Raw genomic sequence first — 25,840 nt, 5'->3', positions numbered from 1 at the left:
GTGGGGGGGGGGAAGTAGGCAAAGTAATCGGAAATGAGGGGATGGATTGTAGGGAAAGTATGGGAATGGGATGTACGGGAAATTATTTAAAAAACAGGGTGTTTATGGAGGGGGAAGTGATGGCGGGGGAGTTAAAGTATGGAAAGGGGTATGTTACCTGGGGAAGCGAGAAGAGGGGAAATTGGTGGAGGAAGGAATTACGGAAGGAGTGGCGACGGCTGTACCTACAATATTAATTTTGGATTAGCAATTTTTTTTTATTATAAACTTCTTTTGTATTGCCTCCATTTTCAAGAAGGATAAGATGAAAATTATAATTGCTCATTTTTTTCTTTTATTTAACAATTTTTATTTATCGCCTTTTAAAATTTTGCAAAAAAATAATTTTTTAATGCCTCTTGTTACGAGAAAACTGACTTTTTAAACTTCAAGATGTAATTCATAAACAAATTTATTTATTATAAATGTTATTAAATTTTGTTCTATTGTTTAATAATTATGTTTAAAATTAGAAGTGCAAATGATCTAGTTTCTTAAGACGACAAATTGTATTTTCATACACATTTCATACCTTCCAAAGCAAATATTTGTTTGATGAGTTGCTGTTCAGTTCGAAAATTTTAATCATAAAAAAAATTTGTTTAAAAAAATGGTTTATACTTCTAGATTCAAATATAATTAGTCGGCCATGAAAGAAGTTAATGACATTTTTGCAAGAAGATTATTATTAACAGGGTTTTTGAAGATTATATAAGAAAATCATGTTTATGAACATTTTAACTAAAATTTACAATTACCGGTCTCCCCTTGTCGGTAAATAAGGTGTGTTTATTGATTCTTTGAATTTCTACATGTACTATCAATTAATTAAATTAAAATTTTTGTTGTGAAAATCAATTAAGGTGGCAATATAAAATTACACTATACTAATTGTTGCGAATTTATTTCAATTCGAATTATCACTTGTCCTTGAAGAACTGCAATTGCGCGTGTACCTTCGTGACTTACTTAACTTTTATTTTCCTTTTTTCTTATTTCAAGTGCACTGCTTTTTTTCTCTTGTAACGGTGATTAAATGGATTTTTTAGGGCAGCTGGTCACATCCGAGATAATCATGGCCAGCGAAAGCGGCTGCCCAATAGAATTTCACCGGATCGATGTCGAAAAGTGCGATCCGGTTTTCGACAAAGATTGCCAAGGCAATAAATATATTCCATTTCTTCGGGCTGACTATGATCGAAAAACTGGCCACAGCCCCAACAGCCCCCGAGAACAGGTAAAGAATTTATTATTTTATAACATTTTTTTTTTTTGCTCAAAAATCTTTTTTACTTTAATTGCTCCATTTTTAAACAAATTTTATATTGATCTTTTGACAATCTTCCAGAAGGTTCTGGAATTTTCTCAACGATTTGAGAATGTTGTGTACTTCTGGATTATTCGACATATTTTGTTCTTGCCTGTTGTTTTGTTACTAATTAAAGTTATTTAGGGAATTTTGCAGATCAGGAAAAGTTAGGAATTTTGAAAAGAAAAATCAAAAGACATGTAATTTCTGCAAGAAGCACTTTGAGCAACAGATTTTAATAGATTTTATTCATTTGAAGGGATTACAATGAATTTAATGATTTTCGGATTTTTGTGAAAATTCCAAGTATTTTCACGAGCTTTTAAAAGTCGCAAAGGATTTTAAAGGATATCAAAAGAATTTAGGGTATCCAAAGGATTAAAAAATGATTGTTTTTTTTTTAATTCCAGGACTTTTCAAGAGCTTTGGAATTTTTCAAGGAATTTAAAAAGATTTCAAAGGATTTGAAACATTGTGGGGTATTCTCTAAATTCCAAGGAATTTTAAATAATTTAAAAAAATGTCATGAGTTTTCAATTTTTTAATACCTTATGTTCTTTTTAAATATTCCAATGTATTTTCGATTCATTTTATTGATTTAAAGGGATTCCAAAGATTGGAAATTTTGTCAGGTATTTTTTTTTAATTGTAAGGAATTGTTAGGATTTTTAAGAAGTATAAAAGTGTTTAAAAAGATTTTAAAAATAATTTAAAGCAATTCCAAAAGATTAAAAAATTCTTAGGATATTTTCAAAAAATCTAAGGAATTTTTCAGAGATTAAAAAAGTTTAAAGGGATTTTGAAAAATTCCAAAGTATTTAAAATAGTGTATGGTATTTTTGAAATGCCAATAAATTTGTAAAAGCTTAAAAAAAGTTAAAGAATTTCAAAATATTTGAAAAGCTTTGAAAGATTTGAGGGCACTTTTAAAATTCCAAAAAATTGTCAAAAGTTTTAGAAATTAACGAGTAATTTTAAAAGATTTTAAAAATTGTAGGATGTATTGACAATATTTTAATGCATTTAAAAATATTCCCAAGCCTTTTTAAGTGAATTACAAAATTTAAAGGGATTTCCGAGGATTAGAATGATTTAAAGGTATTTACATTTTTTAAAAATATTTTAGGGTATTATTAGGGTATTTTTTGGTCTTTTTAAAATTTACAAGAAAAGTTTAAAGAGTTTTAAAAAGTTTCAAGGGAATTCGAAAGATTTCAATGGATTTGAATGATTTATTTATTAATGCTTATTTATTTTTCTTATGAATCTTTATTTATCTATATATTAGCATAATGATTTATTCGAGGGTAGTTTGAAAATTCCAAGCAATTTTCAAGAGTTATAAAAAAATGTCATGAAACTTCAAATGATTTTTATTTATTTTTAATGATTATATTGTAGTTTATTCTTAAAATTTCAAGAAATTTTCAGGAATTTAAAAATTGTCAAAGAATTCCCACAAAAATGTAGGGTATTTAAAAATATTACGGGGAGTTTTTCATTGAGTTTGTTAATTTATATGGATCTCAAAATTTTGAAAGCATCATCGAGAGATTTACAAAAAATGCAATGGATTTTAAGATATTTAAATTATCTCAAGGAATTTCAAAGAAATTTAAGTATTTTAGAGTATTTTAAAAAATTGCAATTATTTGTTAAGATGTTTAGAAAGTGGGAAGGGTCTTTAAAAGCTTTTAAAGTATTTTAAATATTTTGGGGTATTTTTAATCGATTTTTATAATTTTAAGTGATTCCAAAAGATTAAACAAATTTCAAAGTAATCTTAAAATTTGAAGAAAGTTTTGAGAGTTTTAAAAATTTAAAGGGATTTCAAAAAATTAAAATATTTTAGGATTTTCTAAAATATTCCAAGGAATTGTTGATTAATTTTATTAATTTAGAAGGAATGCAAAGTATTCAAAAAAAATTTAAGGCATTTAAACATATTGCAAAGCATTTTTAAGAGCTTAAAAATATTTTAAGGGTTTTTCAAGGATTTGAATGATTTTAAAAGATTTCAAAAAAAATTTATATTTTAGGGAATTTTGAAAAATGCAATAAATTGTTAAGATCATTAAAAAGTTTGAATTGATTTCAAAAGATTGTAAAGTTTTTAATAGATTTCTATAATTTGCAGCGATTCCAAATGACTTCAAAAATTTAATATCATTTTTGAATGTTTTAAGGAATTTCAAAGACCTTTAAAAGTTTCAAGAGGTTTTAAAAAATGTCAAAGTATTTGACATATGGTAGGGATATTTTCTAAAATTCCAAGAAATTTTCAAAAAAAATTTTAATTGTCAAGAGATTAAAAATAATTCAGGGTAATTAATAAAATGCCAAGGGATTTTTGATTGATTTAATTAATCTGACGGAATTAATTTTTTTTTATATTTTAAGGCATTTTCAAAAAAATTTGAACATTTAAAGGGATTTTCAAGGATTTGAAAGATTTAAAAAGATTCCAAAGAATTTGAAAGATTTTCGTTTATTTTTGAAAATGAAAGGAATTTTTAAAAATTTAAAGGAATTCCAAAAGATTTTATGTATTTTAAGGTAATTTAAAAGATTCCAAGAAACTTTGTATTGGTCTCATTAATTATGACATATTTTAAGGGATTGGAAATATTTTAGTGTATTAAAAAATATTTCAATGCATTCTCGAAAAATTGAAAAAATGTCAAGAGATTTCGAAGGATTGGAACGATCTTAAGGAATTACAAAAAAATTATAAGGTAGCAAGGAATTTCTTTGAATTATGGAAGGTATATAACGAATTTAAGACCATTTTATTAAAATGTCTTAATATATTTTCTTGAATTTTTTAAAATTCTTTCGAATGCTCTTGAGCTTTTGTTAATTAACTTGAATTCCTCTAAACTTACTCAATTCTGTGGTTTAAAAAAAAATTCTTTAATTTATCTGGAAGTCACGTTAAATTTTTTTCAATTAATTTAAATTATTTTGAATATAATTCAAAGTGTTTCGAAGTCGAATGCATCGAATTCTTTTAAAAGAAAATTAGTAACTTTTTGGTATATAATTTTGTCACTTTTTCGGTTTAAAAACTTTTCTTTAATAATTAACTCCTTAGCTTTTACTTCTTATTTAAGAAAAAATTCATAAATTTAAATAACACATTTTTTATTAAATTTGTAAAAAATTCTATAAAAAATGTTACAAAATTTGAACTTTGTTCCTTAAATATTAATAATCAAGAAAAGTGAAAAGTTACTCAAGAAAAAATCAAACAAAAGTCAGGACATTTTAAAATTGAAGTTTTGCATCAACTCTGTAAAATGAATTTTAAATAAATTTGACTCCATGTGTTGAATTTATTGATTGATGAACGTAAAGAAGGTTCCTCCGAACGTGACTTGTTCTTTTATTTCTGACAACCGTGACTTCATCGATCTCTTTGATATTTTCTTTCACACGTCGTCAATTTACATTGTAATCTTAAGAATACAATCATTCAATCTGAAAGATTGAAATTAAAATTTAAAAAAATTCTTGAAGAAAGTATTCAAATGTCATTGTGATATTTCTCAAATACTAAGCTGTGATAAATACTGATTAATGATCTTCTGAAATATTATTTTAACTGATGCAAAGAAAATATTTTTATAATATCATGCACGTGTATCAAAATAAAAATCAAGGAGCTACTCACTAAGAAATCTTAGATTATTGCGCTGGAAAGCTTAGGAGAACTCTTGGAGGAACTTTTGGAAATCTCTCAGCAAACTAGCTTCCGTGAAAAATCTTGGAATAACTGTGGTACGAACACCCGACTAAATCCGAAAGCCGCCGAGTTTAGCCGAGTGTGTAGAATCTCACGTGAGTTCTGATGGCGAGGAGAGTCGGAAATCTCGGAACTCTCGGAAATCTCGCCGAAACTTTGGAAATCTCTACAACAATTCAATCTAGATTGCCACATTCAGTTTTCAGATTTCCAAGTTTCTTAGTGCATATCCTCGATAAAAAATTTGTATCTAATTTATATTCATTCGCGAATTTAAAGAAAAGACCTCGAAAGAACAAAAAATGTTTTAAAAGATTAATAAATAAGTAAATAATCTGAAAAAAAATATTGTTCAAAATTAAATGATAAGAATGGAAAAAGAAACTTGACGTAGAAGGTAAAAAGATTGTTTAGATTTTTTTATTTTCGAAAAATACGCGAAAATAGCTGTGAGTACGTGAGGTTTCAGATAAACAAAGTGACGAGTTGGATTGATGCCAGCTTCATTTATTCAAGCAGCGAAGCATGGGCCAATACGATGAGATCCTTCAAAAATGGAAGTTTTCTCATGGAACCGAAAAAGAAATTTCCGGTTCGAAATACCATGAGGGCCCCACTTTTCAACCACCCAGCACCCAGTGGTGTCCGAATCAAAAGTCCCGAAAGATTATATTGTAAGATTTTTCAAAACTTCATTTTTTAATTAATTTTTTTAGTTTTTCGAGAAAAAAAAAAGAAATTTTTTATTTTAACGTTAAATTTAATAATTTTGTTAATTGCAGTACTCGGTGACCCGCGATCAAATCAGCACCCACCTTTACTAGCCTTTGGAATAATTTTTTATCGCTGGCATAACGTGATTGCTGCGAGAGTACAACATCAAGCCCCGGAATTATCTGATGAAGAAATTTTTCAACGGACACGTAGAATCGTTGTAGGAACACTTCAGGTACTATTAAAGCATTCTTTTTTTATAATAATTCTTTTTATAAAATTTTTCAATAGTAATTTTTAGGGGCCGTTCGAGAACTACGTCACACTAGTTTGAAAACTTTTTCAACCAGTCCCCTTGATTAATTTAAAAAAAAATGGTTGATTTTTCAACAAAAAAATTTAATTTCACAACAAAATAGTTTATCTTTCAACCACATAGTTGGATTTTCAACCGACAAAGATGAATTTAAAACCAATTAGTTTAATTAACAAAAATTAATTATCAACCAAAAATTTGCATTTGTAAGCAAATAGTGTAAATTTAACTAATAAAAGGCGAATTTTCAACAAAATAGTTAAATCTTTAGCTAAATCGTCGAATTTTCAAGCAAATAGTCGAGTTTTAAAAATTGTCACACTTCAACCACAAACAGTTAGATTTTTTTAGCAACTAGTTAAATTTTCAACCCAGAAAGTTGAATTACATACCCAAAGATGAATTCTCAAAAACAAATTTAATACTTATTTCCACGGAAACGGATAAAATTTCTACCAAAAGAGTAAATTTAACAATAAAAGGCGATTTTTCTACCAAAAATAGAACTTTTTAGCAAAAAAGTGGATTTTCAACAAGAAAGTTTATTTTTAACTAAACAGTTGCCTTTTTTAATGCAAAAGAGGAAATTTCAAATAAAGAAGATTAGTTTTCGATTAAGAAATTCGAATTATTTACTTAAAAAAAGTGTATTAATTGAATTATTATTAATCAGAAATGGAAAAGTTACATTTTCATTTTTTGCTTAAAAACGAATTTTCAACAAGACAGTCAAATTTTCAACCGAAAAGATAAAAATGTAACCAAAACAAAAATAATTTTTAACAAATTAGTTCAAGTTTTACTCAAGTAGTTGAATTTTCAGTAAAAATATCAATTTTTAACCAAATATTTGAACTATTAACCGAAGAGATGAATTTTCAACGAAAATTATGAATATTCCGCTGAAATAGTTAAATTTTCAGGTAAAAAAATTAATTCTCGACACTCAAATAACTCATTTTGAACCAAAGAAATGAATTTTCAACTAAAATAATTCTTCAACATATGAATGTATATATATATTTTTTTAATTGGTTTAACTTAAAACTTAGTTGTTCAATTTTCTACCAAGAATATGAATTTTCAGTAAATAATGTAATAGAATAGATTTTAACCAAAAAGATTTTAATCTTGAATAAAAAATAATTAATTTTGACCAAAAAAGACGAATTTCAACAAAATAGTTGAATACTCAATCAAAGAAGATTCATATTGAATTGAAATTGAAATGGAATTTTTAAATAAAAAAGATAAATGTTCCACACAAAAAATGGGATAGTTTAAAGTTTCCATTAAAATAAAAATAATTTTCAAAAAAAAGTATTTTCAACAAAAGTAGTTAAATTTTCAACAAATGATATAAATTTTTAATAAAGGAATTTCAACCAAATATATCAATTTTAAACGAAATGATCAAATTTTCGACGAAAAATGAAATAGCTACATTTTTAGTTAAAAAAATTACTTTTTACCCAAAAATGCGAAAAAACGATTTAATTTTTAACCAAATAAGTGAATTTTCTACTAAAATGATGAATCTTTCATCAAATATTTTTATTGTAAATCAAAAACTGTTAATTTGCACCAAACAAGACGAATTCTTTACAAAATCGTTGAATTCGCAGCGTAAAGAACATTAATTTTTCCAACAAGAGTGAAAAAAATGTAAACCAAATTGTTGAATTGTCAGACCAAAAAGGCGAATTATCAACAAAAATGTTAAATTTTCCACAAGAAAGCGAAAACACGAATTTAAAAAAAATAGTTTAATTTTTAAACAAGTATTACACTTTTTTACAAAAAGGATAAATTCTAAAACAAATATATAATTATAGAATTTTCAATTAAGGTAGTTTCCATGTTAAAAATCAGGTCCAGGAAAAAGCTGCCTGATTGAAAAATTAAAGTGACATTATCAGTCATATCTTCTGCAAGAAAAAACATGATTTTTTACAAAAACAGTATAAAACTTTGAAAAAAATCTTTTAATAGTATTTCTTGTAATTAAATTTTGTTTAACTTAAGCTTCTTGTGAAACAACTGTGTTGTTTCACATTTCGTAAAAAGTAAATAATCTTCAAATATAGTTATTTATTTTTAAATATTTGCTTAAAGAAAAAATAGTTTCATAATTTAAGCTATAGAAAAATTTACCCCTGACAGAGTGACGTAGTTTTTGAACGAGTCCTTACTAATAATAAAGCAAGCCTAAAATTATAAACTAAGCTATTAAAACAAACTGTAATTTTAAAAGAACTGAGAATTCCTCTATAATTTCTTCCGCATTTTATTCAAAACGATACTTTTTTTATAAGCTGGTCGTTTAAGAAGAAAAAAGAACTAGCAATATGTAACAATTACGACTAGAAATAAAAGCAAACCCCTTAACTCTTACGTGACTAATGACTCGGAAGAAATAAAAGTTTATAGATCTGTTACAATTAGTCTCAAGTTTACTTCAACGCCTTGGCCTATCTCCGGAGATCCTTCTTCTATTACTATTTTTTAAAGTTTTTAAAAAATCTTTTTCTTTTCATTTTTTTTATTTGGTTTTCAATGTCTTCTTTACAATCTTGACATAACATCAAGAAGAAAAATGAAAATATGAAAAAGAAGAAGAACAAGACTCGTAAGAATGGAGGTCGCAGTCTATGATTTGCGGTGGGATAATGATCAGTATACGATGGTAGGCTGTTCAACGAGAGACTGAATCAGTGACACCAATTGTCACAGTGTTTCTTCTTTTATTCTTATTGCAGAATATAATTATGTATGAGTACCTGCCAACATTGTTGGGCGAGAAGCTACCTCCCTATACAGGACACAAACCGGATTTGCATCCTGGTATCAGTCACATTTTTCAAAGTGCAGCTTTTCGATTTGGTCACACCTTGATTCCTCCTGGAATTTATCGTCGAGATGAGAAGTGCAATTACAGAATGACTCAAACGGGGCAGCCGGCTGTCAGACTCTGCGGCACCTGGTGGGGCTCCACTGTGAGTACTTCTTCCATTTTTATTCCGATATCTTTTAAATCTGTATTTGTTTTACTTCACAAGAGGAACTTGCCAGTGAAGAGTAAGTTAAATTTTTTTCATCAAAGCGCCTTTTTCACCATGCGCGTTTTATCATCAAGCGCGTTTTATCACCAAGCGCCTTTAATAAACAAGTGCCTTTTATCACCAAGTGCCTCTCCCTTATATTACCTCTATAATCGGTAAGGGCCATGATCATAGCGTTGGACACGCGTGCGGAACAAGATATTTAAAAAATCAGCCAATAGTAGTTCTCGCGAAGTCTTAGGGGCGTGGCTTAACTAAGCAGGCGCATGGTGAGAACTCAGGCCTAAGTAAGGCAATTAACCCTTATTTCTGTCTGTATGGAACGCTGCTATACAGTCATTGAAACCTCTTCAAGTCACTTTTTTAGATAAAAAGATATATCCTAAGTCACTTTTTTCAAGAAATTAAAACAGAGTAGCCAAGTATTTCTAAATGTTATTAAATTCCTTTGAATTCTTTGAAATCAATGGCATTTTTTTATTAAAAAAATGTTCTTTATTCTCTTAAATTATTTTTAATTTATCTTGATTTCGTATGAATTTTATCGAATTCCATTGAATTTTTTTAAAATTATGTTAATTTCTACTGAAGTCAATGGAATATTTTTAATTGTTTAACATTTTTTCAATTCATTTGAAATTCACACGGAATTCTCTTTAAATTACCCTGAATTACGAGTCTATAATTCTTTAAATTATTTTTAAATGTCTTGAATTTTTCTCAATTAATTCAGAATTTAATGATTTCGATGAATATTTCTATTATTTTTGAATTGTTATAAATTCTTTTGATTTTTTTTAAATCACCCTGAATTTTTATTAATTTCATCTAATTTTTCTAATTTCGATCAAACTTTATCGGAATTTTTTCGAATTTGTTTTAATTTACTAATATTCTGTTGAATTCATCCTGAATTATTTTAAATTCACTTAAATCTTACGAAATATTTGGGATTTAAACAAAAATTTCATCTCATTTGAATTTACTGGGCATTTACTTGGAATTCTTATTAATTTATCCTGAATTCTTTTTAATTATTTTTTATTATTTTGAATTTGCTTGAATTTTTCTCGATTCATTTAAAATGTAACAGTTTGATGAAATTTGAAATATTTTGGAATTGCTTTTAATGCTCTTGATTTTTTTATTTATATTATCAAATTTTTATTATTCCTCTTAAAATTGAAATGAATTCTGAATTCTTGAAATAACCCTCAATAATGAAAAAAAATATTCTCTGGTATTCTTTTGATGTTTTTAACTATTGCTGAATTCTATTGGGTTCACTAGAATTCTCTGGCATTTCTTTGGGTTTTTACAAATTCCCGCCAGTTTTAGGAAATCAGAGGAATGTTTTGGCTCTTTATAATCTATTTTTTTTTATTTACTAGATTGTTCCGAATTCACCTTGAATTTTTGTGAATTTCATCGAGTTATTCTTGTTTCCCTTAAATTTTCCGAAATTCTTTAAAATTTTATTTAATGCATTGTTTTTTTTTAATATATCCTAAATTTATTCAAGTTCAACTGGAATTCTTATACATTTTAGCTGATTTAATTGAATATTAAATTCATTTAAATGAAGCAAAAATATTCATTTTTAACCATTTTTCCACACGAAAAATTTTTATTATTTATATTCTATTTGTATATCATTTTAATACTCTATTTCTTTGTATTTTAATGTTTATTTTATTTTTATTATACTTTTTCTAGATATTTTAGTTTTATCTCATAGAAAAATAATAATAACCAAAACATAAATTTTCAATTCAAATTAATAATTTAGCTTCATTTGAATGATTTAATAGTTAATTGCATTTAAAAGTTATACCAGAAAAATTAAAGAATTTCAGTTGATTTTAAAGTTATTTCGAAGAATTTCATAGCATTTTAATCATTTTGAAGAACTTTATGATATTTCACTTTTTTCAATCTTAATAAAATTTAAAAAAATGAAGATGCCAAAAATTAAAATTTATTGATTTTTTCCATGTTATGTGTCAATTTTTAAAATTTGAATTTGGAAACACTTGAGTAATTATTAGTTTGTATTATCGCAACTTAAATTGTGAATAATCATTATCTCATAATCCATTAGGTTGATGATAGCTTCTTAACCTTTAAAATGTTTAATTATGAAAAAAAAACAAGTTTTTAAATTTGCTAATTTAAGGACACTCTAGTGTTGAAATAATAATACTAATACTAAAAAAATTTCACAAAACAAATGCTTCATAAATTTTCTGACTTATTAATGTGATACACTTCTAAATTGAAAGCACTGATTTTATTAAATTCTGAAATTTTCCGGACTTTTCAATGAATTTTTATGAAAAAATTTGCATCACTTTGCGGACACTTTGTTACAAATAAAGTATGAAAAATATGTTTATTGCTCATTTACATTATATGTTATTTATTCCGACTTTGACCCATTTACTGAACATTTCGATTGCACTTTTGTATCGTATATTATAAGAGTAAATATGAAAAAAGGTTAAAAACTTTTCACATAAAAATGTAATTTTTAACTCAATAGTTTTATTTTTAACTAAAACAGATGCGCTTTTTAGATATAAAATAAAGAAGTTAAACTTTTAGTTGAAAAAAATTAATTTTCAACAGGAAGTGACGAGTTATCGAAAAAACAGTTCGAGTTTCAATCATAAAAATAAATTTTTAACAAAGGTGTTAACTTGGAAACAAGTAGTTTAAATTGTCAGCCATCAATGGCATAATAAGGTTTTCAGTTAAAAAAGTAATTTTTATCCAAAAAAAAAAAAAATTTTCAAAAAATAGTTATATTTGCAACCAATGAGATGAATCTTCAACTAAAATTATGAGTTTTCAACTAAAAAAAAAATATAATTTTTAACAAAAGTTGAATTTTCAACTAAAGCGATGAATTATTAAACAAAGAAGACACATTTGAAATTTTTGCAATTTTAGCAATTTTTTTTATTTAAAAAAATTAATGTTTAACAAAACTAATGCATTTTTATTTCTAATGATAGAACTTGAACTGGAAAAGATAAATTTGAAATTTAAAAAATAAATTTTTAACAAAAGAGTTTAACTTTCAAACAACTAGTTTTATTTTCGACAAAAAAAATACTTCAACTATAATGATGAATATTTAACTTGAATAATTCAATTTTCAGATACAAAATCACACTTTAACAGATGAAAAAGACTTTTTAACAAATTATTTAAATTTTTAGCGAAAAAAGATGAATTTTTATTAAAATGATTAATCATCAGCCAAAGAATGCATTTGATCCAAAATTGGATTTTCAACCAAAAAAAAGAATTTTTAATCAAAATAAAAATTTTCCAACAAAAAAGACGAACTTGAAAAAAATATTTATACTTTCAGATATAAAAATAAACAATTAACAAAGAAGTTTAATTTTTAACCCAGTAGTTGAAATGGAATAGTTTAATTATCAGTTTAAGCATTTAATTTTCAGCAAAATAGTTTAATTTGCAGTCAAAAAGGATAAAGGCTTATCCAAAATTTAATAATTGATATTGATACTGAAAAAGATTTTTGTTTGAATTTAAAAATAACTGAATTCAACCAAAAAAGCCGAATTTCCAACTTGAAAATATGACTTTTCAATCAGAAAGTTATTTTTTAACAAAATGAAAAACGACTGTTGCAAAAAATAGTTAAATTTTCAGCGAAAGACATGATTTTTTAATTAAATTGATGAATAATTATCAACAAAACGAATTAATTTTTTACAAAAGTTGATTTTTGAAATTCAACTAAAAAGGATAAATTTGTGACCAAATATTTGAATTTCTAACTTTAAGAGACCAATTTTGATGAAAATACATGAATTTTGAACTAAAAAAGATCGTTTTTACCAAACAATTGATATGAATTTTCAAACTAAAATAATAAATCTTTAACTAGCATAGCTACATTTCGCTTGGAAAAAGTAATTTTAACACCAAAAACGACTTTTTAATCAAATAATTAAATTAGAGTGAAAAAGTTGAATTTCCAACATAAAAAGGTAGTTTCATAGAAAAATGTAATAATTTATATTTATAACAGAAAATATTTTGATTTTAATTTAAAAATAAATGAATTCTAGCAAGACAGACGAATTTTTAATCCGAAAATATTACATTAAACCTAAAAGTAAATTTTGAAGCAAATAGTTTTTTAGCAAAGTAGCTTGATTTTCAACTTAAAAAAATGAATTTTGAATAAAAAAATGATAAACTTACATTTTTTGTAAAAAATCATATTGTCTTCTTTCTCTTTTTTATTTCTTTCGTCTTTTTTTATTTTTATCATCATCAAACCACAATAAAAAAAACATTTGTAAAAAATAATCACGAATGTTTCGGCAAATGAGGGGCAAAAGGCAAGCAATTCATAAACATACCTGAAATAGAAATTACTTCCAATCCAATTCAGCTAAATTAAAATTAAAAAATGAGATTAAAATCCAATTGAAAGTCCAATTTCAGGTCCTATAATTAATTTAATGGGCAGAATTTCTGAAAATTCCTCATTTTTCTTTCCTATTATTTATATTTGTCCAAAAAATATTTTTATTCTTTTCTTTTTTTGACAGATTGTAATAGCGTCATTTTATGGTGGTTATCCAAATTTGGTCGTTAGATTCTTGGTTTTATTTTAAGGAATTCTGCACATTAACTTGATTATTGGAAGTCAAATAGGATCTTGAATTTGATTTTAACCTCATTTAAATTTTTTGAATTAAAAAACATTAATGTTTAACAGTAACAACAAAAATTGTAATAAGTACTTTTCAACTAAAATTATGAATCTTGAACTAGAAAACTGAATTTTCAACCAAATATGGATTTTCTACCAGAGAAGATAAAATATAAAAAATATACTAATTTATATTTACACAAAAAAAGATTTTTATTTCAATTTAAAAATAATTTACTTCGACTAAAAAAGACAAATTTTCAATCCGAAAATATGATTTTAACCCAAAAGTGAATTTTCAAGCAGATAGTTTAATTTTTTAAACAAGTGGTTTGATTTTCAATTTAAAAAATTAATTTCTAACCAAAAATGGTAAATTAAAATTTTTGATAAGCAAAATTATTGCTTAACAAAAACAAAAAGAAAAAAAGTTTAACAATATAGTTATACTTTTAACGAAGGAGATGAATTTTCAACTAAAATTGTGAGTGTTCAAAAAGAAATTAGAATTATTAACCAAAGTTGAATTTTCAACCAAAAAGATGAATTTTAAATTAAATAGTTAAATTTTTTCCGAACTGTTAAAGTTGTCTAACCTACTAATGTTATACCCTTCTAAATTGAAAGATTTTATTTGATCAAATTCTAATATGTTGCTGAACGTTTCAAGGAATTTTCATGAAAATTTGCATCACTTTGCAGGGACTTTGTTACAAATAAATTATGAAAAATAGAGTAATTGCTCATTTACATTACACGTCATATATTTTGTCTTTGACCCATTTACTGAACATTTCGATTGCACTCTTGTATCATAACATATATTTGCGAGAGTAAATTTGGATGAGTAGCGAGCAATCGTAACTCCTTGTAAAATGCAAAAACCAAGGTAGAATTAAGTAAGCCAACGCGATAATAAATTATATAACGACCATAAGCACATAATAGTGTACGTGTATTGTGGTATTGGTAAGCTGGATTTTCACACCGTGCTCTCGTACTATATAATAGAATATTATGAAAGTACGTGAACCCACTCCCACGTCTTTGATGAGGCTAGTAAGAATGTTACTGCTTCCATGCAGCCATCACTTATTGCATTTTCGCAGGATAATAATAATTGATACTTAGGATACATGAAAAAATAATGAAATTGAAAACTGGTGTATTCGATGAAGAATAATTAATCTTTATTGTTTGCTCATCAGCTGTTGAGATCGTAATTAAATTTATTTAAAAACATAACTTATTTATTAGGATAAATTTGATTATTATTGCATTATTTTAGAGACTAAACAAAATAATTTTTGAAATCAAATATGATATTGTTATAAACAATATATTGTACATTCGGAGATTCAAATATTGGCTTTGTGAAGCTCTTTACCTAGGGTGATTGCTAGAGAGATTGATCAGGAACTTGGATCGGAACAGTGTTGCGGAGCGAGCGTATTATTTAAAAAAATAACACTGTAATTCGAGATCAGTCAAGAAAATAACTTTTTAATTAAATATATCCATTTTGAAACAAATAATTACATTCTCAACTAAAAAGGATTCATTTTAAATAGAAATGGAATAGTAAAATTTACATTTCAAGTAATTAATTTAAACAAAAAATAAGAAGTTTCAGCAAAATAGTTCAATTTAACTAAAAAAGGAAACTTTTCAACAAAATAAATGTTCTAATGAAATAGATGAACTTTTAATTAAAATAGACAAAAAAAATTAATAATAAGTAGAGAAGTTATCAGTTCAACGTGCAAACGATTAGTTGAATTCGTAAATAAATATTTAAATTTTCAACAACAGAAAAAGAATGAATTTTTCAGTAAATAGATCATTTTTCGACTTAAAGACAATTTGTCAAAAAATAAACAAACTTTGAGCGAAGCAAAAAATAAATTTGCAACGAAAAAGATGAATTTCTAACACAAAAGATTAATTCTCCACCAGCAAAACAGAATTTTCGAGGAAATATATACATTTCTAACTTAATAGTTGAATCTTCAAACTGAAAAAAGACCAATTTTCAACAAAAATTTTTTAATCTTAATCAGTTGAATTGAAAAAATATAGTTAACTCTTAACAACAAAAAAACGAATTTTCAACTAAACTTTTCAATATTTCACGAAAAAAATTCACTTTAATGAAAGTAGTTAAAAAAAAGATTTGAATTAAAAATAATATACACTTGGATTAAGCAAACTGAAACAAATTTTGAACAAAATACTTAAATCGTCAACTGAAACAGATTTATTTTTGACCATACTGTTTTGTTTTTAACGCAAAAGATTGATTTTCTACTAAAAAAAGACAAATTTTCAACGAAATACATCAATTTTCATCCAAATAATTAATATTTTATTTATATTAATATTTATAATCATATTGATATTCATATTTATATATAATTAACATTAATATTTTTTAATATTTCATTTTTTCAACCGGGTAGTTGATTTTTAACAAAAAAGTTTATTTAAATATTTTATCCAGACAGTATCATTTTTCAATGAAAGTTCAAATGTTTCACACATTTCAATACAAATAGACTGTAATATTTATATTTATATTTTCAATCAAAGATATGAATTTTGAGTTCTCAACTAAAATTATGAATCTTCTACAAACTAATAAATTTTCAATATAAGAAATCAAATTTTAAACAATTAGTTGAAGTTTCAACCAAGATGATTGATTTTCGACGAACAAGACGACTTTTTAACAAACTACTTGAGAACATAAATTTTCAGTTAAAAAAATTATTTAAAAAAAAATAATCGCTAGAAAATATCTAGATTTCCAAATATAAAACTGAATTTTTAACAGAGGAGTTCACCTTTCAACCAAAAAGTTGAATTTTCAACCGAAAAAGATTAATTTTCGAGAAAATACACGAATTTTTATATAAAAAATACCAATTTTCAACGAAAAATGGACCTACCAAATCTTCCGTTGAAAAAATTAACTTTAATGTGAAATAAAAAGTTTGAACAAAATATTTAAATTTCCAGTTAAAAAAATTAATTTCCAACAAAAAAAACGTTTTTGCAATAAAATAGTTAGATTTTTAACAGAGTTAGAGTTTTTAGAGTTTAACAGAGAAGTTCAACTTTTATCCAAATATTTTAATTTTTATTCAAGAAAGATACATTTTCTTCAAAAAATGACATATTTAAACTTTAAGTTAAAATTTTTTACTACTAAACAACAAAAACAAAAAACATTAAGCAAAATAGTTAAATTTTGAACCTTAGAGTTTAATTTTCAACTAAAATGATGAATCTTCAACTGGAATAGGTTAATTTTTAGTTGGAGAAATTAATTTTCAACGAAAAAGGAAAGCATATTCAACTGTGGACATTAACTTTTTTTCATAGGAAGAGTGTTATTTTTAAAATGTTTATTCAGTTCAAGTTTTTGACGCAACTTAATGATTTTTTATTTTAAATAAATTCAGGTTTCTTCCAAATTTTTTTTTTGCGTTGCATGTAATTATTGTGAATAAATTTCAGAATCAAATTAAATAACTGACATTTACTCTCAAGAATTAAAAAATGTACTAACATTTAAAAGTTATCTCACAATTAAGTAATTCTGAAAATAATATTTGAAATTTTTTTACTTCAAGTGGTCTCGCTTTCAATGTCATTTATTTTCTATATATCTTAAACTCAATCTATAAATACCCTGACTATAGTACATATTTTTATATCCAATTTTTATATATCCTCTACAAGATCGTAATTTAACCAAAGAATTCGCAATAAATGCAAAACGTTATTATCCTTTCCTATCTTCAACAATTTTACAACAGCGGTAAATGTCACTTAAAATGCATTGTAATTCAAATAAAGAATTAAATTTTTCTATTGTGATTGTATTTCCCGTTAAAATTATCTTTACTAATACAGTTATAATAAATTCTCAATTTATGAGTCACCACCAATTACGCAATTTACTACCTTCTTTTTGTACAATTTTACTGTCAATTATTACCTAAAAGTTAATTTTCTCATTTCCTCAATTTCACAATTAAAAAAAAAAACAACTATAATGATTATTCATAAAAACCTATTTTAAAAAGAAAAAATCTAGTTTTAATAAAGAAAAATGGTTCAGTCTCATTTTTCGACCAAACAGTTGTATTTCCAAACTTAAAAATGAGGAAGTTTTTTACCAGAAGAAATGTATTTTTAAACCAAAACGATCAATTTTAAACAAAAGGAATTTTCAAACAAAAACCACGAGTTTTAAACAAATATTAATTACTTTTCATCAAAATATTTAGACATTTTACTACAATATTTAAATTTTTACAAAATACATTAATTTGTAACCAAATCGCTTCAACAGAAGTGTTAAATTTCTGACAAAAGAAATAAATTTTTAACTTAAATGATCAATCTTAAACCAAACAACTAAATTTTCAAAAAAGCGGATCCAATTTCAAATAAATAGTGAATTTCTTAACCAGAAAAGACTTATTTTTAAAAAATAGCTAAATCCTTAATCAAATCAGATTGGTTTTGAAGAAAAATAGTAGAATTTTCAACCAAAACGAATAAACATTTTTTGCCAAAAGAGATCAATTTCTAAACCAAAAAGCCGAATTTGGACCAAGATAGAAAATAAAATTCGACTAAATTGTTGAATTTTCAAACCGAAAATATAATATTAAAAAAAAAATTATTTTCAACCAAAAAGGATGAAATTTTAACAAAAGGTTTGATTTTTCAAAAGAAAGAATTGAATTCTGCAAGATATAAAAAATTTAACTAAAAAATATGAAGACTCACCAAAAAATGTAATAGTTGATATTTCAACCAAAAAATATATTTGATAAAAAATTGTACAATTTTCACCAAAAAGATAAACTAAAATAATGAATCTTCAACCAAGAAAATTAATTTTCAATAAAGTAGTTCAACTTTAAGCAAGAAGTAGAATTTTCTACCCCAAAAAAAAGATATTAAAAAAAAAATAATTGCATTTTTATCCAAAGAAGATGAAATTTCTTCTCACACAGATTTTTTAATCAATAAGACGAATATTCAACAAAGGAATTTAATTTTCATCCAAAAAATTTAATCTTTTTGCAAACAAAATTTTAAACGAAAATTTCGAATTTTGAGCCGAAAAAAAAATTTTTTTAACTTAATTGTTAAATTTTCAAGCCTAAAAGCGAATTTATATATAATCCAAATAGTTGAACTTTCTACAAAAATAGTTGAATTTTCAACCAATTAATTAAATTTTTAACAAAAAAAGACGATCTTGCAATAAAATAATTGAATTTTACAAAAAAGATAAACTTTGAAACTAAAATACCGAATTTTAAACCAAGGCACAACAAAAATTCCCCCTTAATTGTTGTATTTTTAAGCCAAAAAGGCTAATTTTCTATAAAGTGGTTGAATTTTCAAAGAAATACATAAATTTTTAACCAAATAAAAATTAGATTTTCAAAAAACTGTAGATGAATCTTCAAAAATATATTTGAATTTTCAACCTAAATTTTTTCTTCTATAAAAAGAAATGTTTAAAACGGAAACGCCGCATTTTGAACAAAGAAAGAAAAAAATGTCCACTAAATTATTGAGTTCAACCAAAAAAGACGAATTTCCGACAAAATAGTTGAATCCTCGACCAAGTCAGAATAATTTTCTAGCAAAATATTTGAATTTTCAATCTAAAAACAAGATTTTCGTTTACAAAAAAAGATCACTTTTAAAACGAAAATGCCGAATTTTGAACGGAGAATGAAAAAAAATGTCCACTTAGTTGTTGATTTTGTAAGCCAAAAAGGCGAGTTTTCTATAAAATAGTTCAATTTTCAAACCGAAAATATAATTTTTAAACAAAAAAGTTGCAATTTCAACCAAATATTTTAACTTTTTACCAAATTATTTAAATTTTGTAAAAAGTACTTTATTTTTAAATTCAACCAAAAGAGAGGTATTTTTAATAAAATAACTGAATCCTCTCAACCAAAAGAGATTCATTTTCTATCCAAAACTGATCCATAAAACTTTCTTTATACTAATTTAAAAATTAAATTAATAATATTAATATTAAATTAAAGTTGCAAGTTACTGAAAAAAATCGAAACTAAGTAACGTTACAAGTTACTTTTTGAAATAGTAACGAAGTTACCCTACTATTTAAAAATAACGTAAATATTCAGTAAAAAATATCCTAACTTTTCAGTAACCTAGTTACTTATAAGAAGTTACTACCCGACTCTGGTGTAGCATTATAAAGAAACTATTATATGAGATTTAAGATAAGTCATAATCTTTCTCCACATTACGTTTTTTTTATTCATAAATTGCAAGTCATGGTTTTATTCTCTCATCTTACATCAGTAACATCAGGAATTTCAAGAGAGATTATTGTAAGATATATTAAGGTAATAAATTATGAAAACTTTTATCGCTACATTTTTTAAGTAATTCAAGAATGTTTTCTAGAAAGTTATAATTTTGATGTTTATTCAACTTTCCAAATTGTAGTTTTACTAATTTGCAATATGATTTTTAATCTTAAAAAACAAATTCTCATTTCAATATACTGTGTCAATTAGTAACTATTCCTGTCTAAATTCGTTAAATAAATCATTTCATTTAATTAATAATTAAGACAATATAACAATTACTTTACCTAAACAAATAAATTTAATGTACGAAAATATTTTATTTATTTATATTATCTTTGACAAGTGCAACTACAAAATTATATGAATGATAGTGATGATATGAGAAAACAACAAGAACGAAAAAATTAATTATTTTGTATTTAAAAGTTTACTACTATATTTTTGGTTAAAAATGTAACGTTTGTTGGTAAACATTTTTATTATTTGGTTAAAAATGTACTTTTTCCAATTTTTTTGGTGGAAAATCTTAGTATGCAGAAAATTCTTTTTTTTTTAATGTAAAAATTCTCTCTTTTAACTTAAAATGTAATTATATTCCATTAATATGGTTGACTGTTCAAATTTTTAGTGGATAATTCGTTTATTCTGTAGAAAAATCGTCTTTTTGGCCTGAATTGAACAATTTTGAAAAAAAATATCCTTTTTATTTTAAATGTAAGTATTTGGTTGAAATGTAGTTTTTGTTGAAAATTCATCTTTTATACTTGAAAATTTAAAAAAATTATTTGAATTTTTTTCTTACTTAACTGTAAAATCCTTTTTCTTTGGCAATTCTTAAGTTCGCTTTAGAAATTCACCTCCTAATTTTGTTAGAAAATTTAACTATTTTTTTCAAAATTAGTTTTTTTTGTTGATAATTCACCTGTTTTATTGAAAATTAGTTTTCTTTGCTAATAATTTTTGTAATTGAAAATGTAACAAATCCATTTTTTGTTAAAATGTATCTTTTTTAATTAATTCTAACTATTTTGCTGAAAATAAGTTTTTTTGTGCATTGAGAATTACCTTTTTAAACTGAAGATATATGTATATTCAATTTCTGGTCAAATATTGATATTTTTTAGTTAGTAATTCATATATTCGTAGAAAATTATTATTTTTATTTTTCAAAATTCTTAGTTCCGCTTTAAAAATTCACCTCCTAATTTTAATAGAAAATTTAACTATTTTTTCAAAATTAATTTGATTGAAAAATCATCTCTTTGGTTAAAAAATTCAACTATTTTGATGAAAATTGGTTCTTTTTTTCTTTTGAAAATTTATTTTTTCAACTGAAAATTTAACTATTTCTTTTTAGGTTGAAAATTTATCTTTTTTAGTTAAATCCATATATTTTGCTGAACATTTTTTTGGTTTTCCAATTGAACTATTCGGTTGAAAATGAACTATTTGGTTAAAAATGTACTTTTTTGTTCAAAATTCATGTTTAGGTTAAAAATGTATCTTTTTTATTTCAAAATGCAAGCATTTTTTCCAAGTTTTGTTGTCATAAATAACTGAAAAATGTATTTTTTTTAATTTCTCATTTTGATTTCAAAAATTACTTTTTAACTATTTTATTGAAAATTCTTATTTTTTGTTTAATATTGAACTATTTTAATTTTTTTTTAATAAACTTTTTAAACTAATAATTGAACTGTCCCATTTTTAGTTAATAAATTATCTTTTTTAGTTGAAAATTCCATTAATTTGTTCGAAATTGGTTCTTTTTAGTTAAAAAAATTAAATATTTGGTTGAACTTGCAACTATTTTGTTACACATTAATTTCTTTGTTGTTGTAGATTTATAATTTTATATATAAATTCATCTTGTTGCTCGTAGATTCATAATATTAGTTAAAAATTTATACAGGGTCTCAAATTTTCATTTCATTTATCATTTTATTTACAAGAAAATATTCCCCTACTTTCATGAAAAATCACCGCATTTCCTATGTTTTTAAAGCATTTTGGTATCTGAAGGCTGATATCAATACAATTGCTTTTTTTTTAGTTTTAATGTTTGTTTATTAAAGTGTATTTTACTGATTTAATCAATGAAATTAAAAAATATCTTTATTTTTAATTAAAATTCAGAGTGTTCATTTAACTAGTAGAATTTTTACTGATTCAGATTTAGAGTATATCTTTTTTTTATGAAGATTTAATTAAGATTATATTTTTTCAGGAATTCTTTGTAAATAATACTATAGAAGAATTAATAATGGGAATGTCTTCACAAGTAGCAGAAAAAGAGGATAACCTGCTGAGCAACGACATTAGAAATCATCTTTTCGGCCCCATGGAATTTTCAAGAAGGGACCTAGGGGCCCTAAATATAATGAGGGGTCGTGATAATGGACTCCCTGATTATAATTTAGCCAGAACTTATTTCCAATTGCCCCGAAGAAAAACTTGGAATGAAATCAATCCTGAACTTTTTAATAAAAATCCCAGTTTGCTTAGAACTTTGATGGAAATCCATGCCAATAATTTAAATAATATCGATATTTATTTGGGTGGAATGCTGGAGTCGAGAAATGGACCTGGCGAACTTTTCACAGCTGTAATCAAAGATCAGTTTCTTCGGCTAAGAGACTCAGACAGATTTTGGTTCGAGAATGAGGAGAGTGGGTGAGTTTCAAAAATTATTTTTTGATATTTATGGAAAATAAAATTTATAAGGTAAATTGTCGAAAATAAAAATTTTAATTTTATATTGTGAAAAATGAAATATCTTAAATAGCAAATGTTAGTAACTATAGCTCATTTAATTTTTCTATTTATATCAGTCTGTCTGTTTTATCTGGAAAAACCTTCTCTCAGGAAATTTGATTTTAATGTTATTTTAATTGTTTAATGTTAATTTTAGTTAAAAATTAATCTCTTTAATTTTTAATTAAACATTATATTTTGTCTGAAAATCTAATTATTCAATTTTTGTTGAAAAATTATCTATCTTAGTTGCAGATTCATATTTTTTTCTAGAAATAAATTTTTCTGTTTACAAATTTAATTATTCTAATTAAACATGTTTCATTTTAGTTGAAAATCTATCTCTTTGATCAAACCCTAATTTTTTCATCTGAAAATTGAATTATTCAAATTTTTTGTTTGAGAAATGATCTCTATTAGTTGAAAAATTCATTATTTTTGGTCAAAGTTGATCTTTTTGTTTAAAAATTCAATCATTCTAGTTAGAGATTTCTTATTTTACTTTGAAAATTTACCTTTTCGGTTTAAAATTCAACTATTACAATTGAATCTTCCCACATTTTAGTTAAAAATTCATCTGTTTTCAGGGAAATTGATTTTATTAACCACAAATTTAATTGTTTAATTTCTGGTTGATAATTTATTTTTCTTAATTTATATTTCTTAGTTGAAAATTCGTCTTTTTTGGTAGAAATTAATTTTTTTCGTTGAAAATTCAATTCAATTCAAGTTGACCATTCATCGCATTAGTTTAAAAATCATCGCTTTGTTTGAAAATATAACCATTTTTTTGAAAATTAGTTTTTTGTTTTGAAACTTTTTTTCAAACTGAAAACTTAACTATTTAATTTTTGGTAAAAATTAATCGTTTTGCTTGAAAATGTAATAATTCTAGTTGAAGATTCTTAATTTTGGTTAAAAATTCTTCTTCTTGATTTAAAATTAAAATATTCTGATTGAATATTCTATCACCTTAGTTGTAAATTTATCTCTTTAGTTGAACATTAATTCTTTTAACTAAAAATATAACTCTATATTATAATTTTTGGTTTAAATGAATGTTTTTGGTGGGAAATACATTTTTTTATAACAAATTTAATTATTTTAGTTGAAGATTTATAATTTTTTGAAAAATTTATCTTTTTCGTTTAAAGTTCAACTATTTCAACTATTAGCTTTGTTTGAAAATGTAACCATTTTTCTGAAAATTATTACTTTTGTTGACCTTGTTTTTAACTTAAAATTTAACTGTTTTTGGAATTATAAATTTAAATATTGAATTTTTGGTTAAAAAATTATCTGCCTTAGATGAAAATTGATCTTTTTGGGTAAAAATTAATATTTTTGGTTAAAAATTCAATTATTCTAGTTAAATATTCATAATTTTAGTCGATAATTTACCATTTTAGTTAAAAATTCATCAGCTTGTTTGAAAATGTAACTATTCTTTTGTTTACATCGTAAATGTAAGTCAATGAAATTTTTCATAATTTTAGTTAAAAATTCATCTCTTTTGGTGAACAATGATTTTTTTAACTAAAAATTTAACTATTCAATTTCTGGTTGGCAATTTATCTTTTTCAGTTGCGAATTTAAAAATTTGGTAGAAAATTTGTCTTTTTTGGTAGAAATTAATCTTCTTGCGATTGAAAATTAATCTTTTTTGGTTTAATATTCAACTGTTTGGTTCAAAATTTGTCTTTTCAATTGAAAATTCATCTTTTTTGTTGAAAATTCAAGCATGACATTAAAATATTTACCATTTTAGTTAAAACTTGATTCATAATTTTAATTGAGAATTGATCACTGATTGAAAGTTTTTAAAAAATAATTTTTTAACTAAAAATTTAACTTTTTTATTTGTTTTTAAACACTGATCTTTTTTAATTAAAATTTAGATATTTGGTTCAGAATGGCTCCGTTTTACGAAAAAAAATATCTGAAAAAACTTGAGATTCCTGAAAATAAAATGGAATTGTCAGAGAATTTTTTGACAGGATTTGAGTGGACACCCTTTAAATTTGTATCACTTAGTTTATTTTTAAAACTATTTTTGCCTGCTGCAACTTAAATTTTAAAAAATCTCGTCAAGCAGTTTTTCTAGTCGTAACTAATGCACATTTTTATAACTTTGTTGCACAATACCTAAGGTCTTCAGTATTTAATTTCTTTAGTACAATACAAAAACTTTGACCTTCTCACGGAACATTTTCCTGATGTCTTTTCTCACAGGCTCCTATGGTCTCAATTCACTAATTAGCACCTTATATATTTCTCAAATTAATACTGCATTCTCATTAAAAAATAAAATATATGATTATTTTATAATTCTTACTATTTGCATTTTCTGATCCTAAATTTTCTCGTATTCTATTTTCTATATTTTCTACTATTTAAACAAATTTCGCGCTAATGCAACTATTTTTTAATTTAACTTAAAAAAAAAACATATTTACAAACTTCCTCGCTCTTTGGATATACTAGCAGATCATTCACCATAAAAATTACATTTTCCAAAGATTTCAAAGATTTTAAGGGATTTTATTAGGTTTCAGGAAGATTTTCTAATTTCAGAGGATTGGAAAGATTTAACCATTTTTATAGAAATTTAAAGATATATTGCAAATTTCATCATAATTAACGATATTTCAAAATATTCTAAATATTCTAAATATTTAAAAATTGCAATGCATTTCGAAGCGTTGAGGGTATTTTACAAGATTCCAAGCAATTCAATTTTAAAAGATTTTAATGGATTTTAAAAATTTCAAAGCGTTTTTAATTTCTAGGAATTTTATAAGATTTAAGGAATTTTC

The 25,840-nt window shown here is 24.4% G+C and overlaps 1 protein-coding gene across 2 annotated transcripts in view; it reads left to right on the top strand.

Annotated features, from left to right (window-relative positions):
• Positions 1-25,840, top strand: part of LOC117182106 (dual oxidase) — a 96,962-nt gene that overhangs the window by 23,317 nt on the left and 47,805 nt on the right. Inside the window, exons 4-8 of one of the 2 annotated variants that reach the window (XM_033375139.1) lie at positions 1,089-1,276; positions 5,563-5,767; positions 5,876-6,042; positions 8,883-9,119; positions 22,498-22,943. In XM_033375139.1, the coding sequence (XP_033231030.1) occupies positions 1,089-1,276; positions 5,563-5,767; positions 5,876-6,042; positions 8,883-9,119; positions 22,498-22,943 (1,243 nt within the window). Of the gene's footprint in view, positions 1-1,088; positions 1,277-5,555; positions 5,768-5,875; positions 6,043-8,882; positions 9,120-22,497; positions 22,944-25,840 lie in introns of both variants that reach the window. The other variant, XM_033375140.1, reaches the window with a different exon arrangement.

Source organism: Belonocnema kinseyi, chromosome 10 (assembly GCF_010883055.1).
Source record: "Belonocnema kinseyi isolate 2016_QV_RU_SX_M_011 chromosome 10, B_treatae_v1, whole genome shotgun sequence".
In the NCBI taxonomy this organism is placed as follows: domain Eukaryota; kingdom Metazoa; phylum Arthropoda; class Insecta; order Hymenoptera; family Cynipidae; genus Belonocnema; species Belonocnema kinseyi.
Note: the sequence above shows the minus strand (reverse complement) of the source record. Positions and strands in the feature narration are given on the sequence as shown.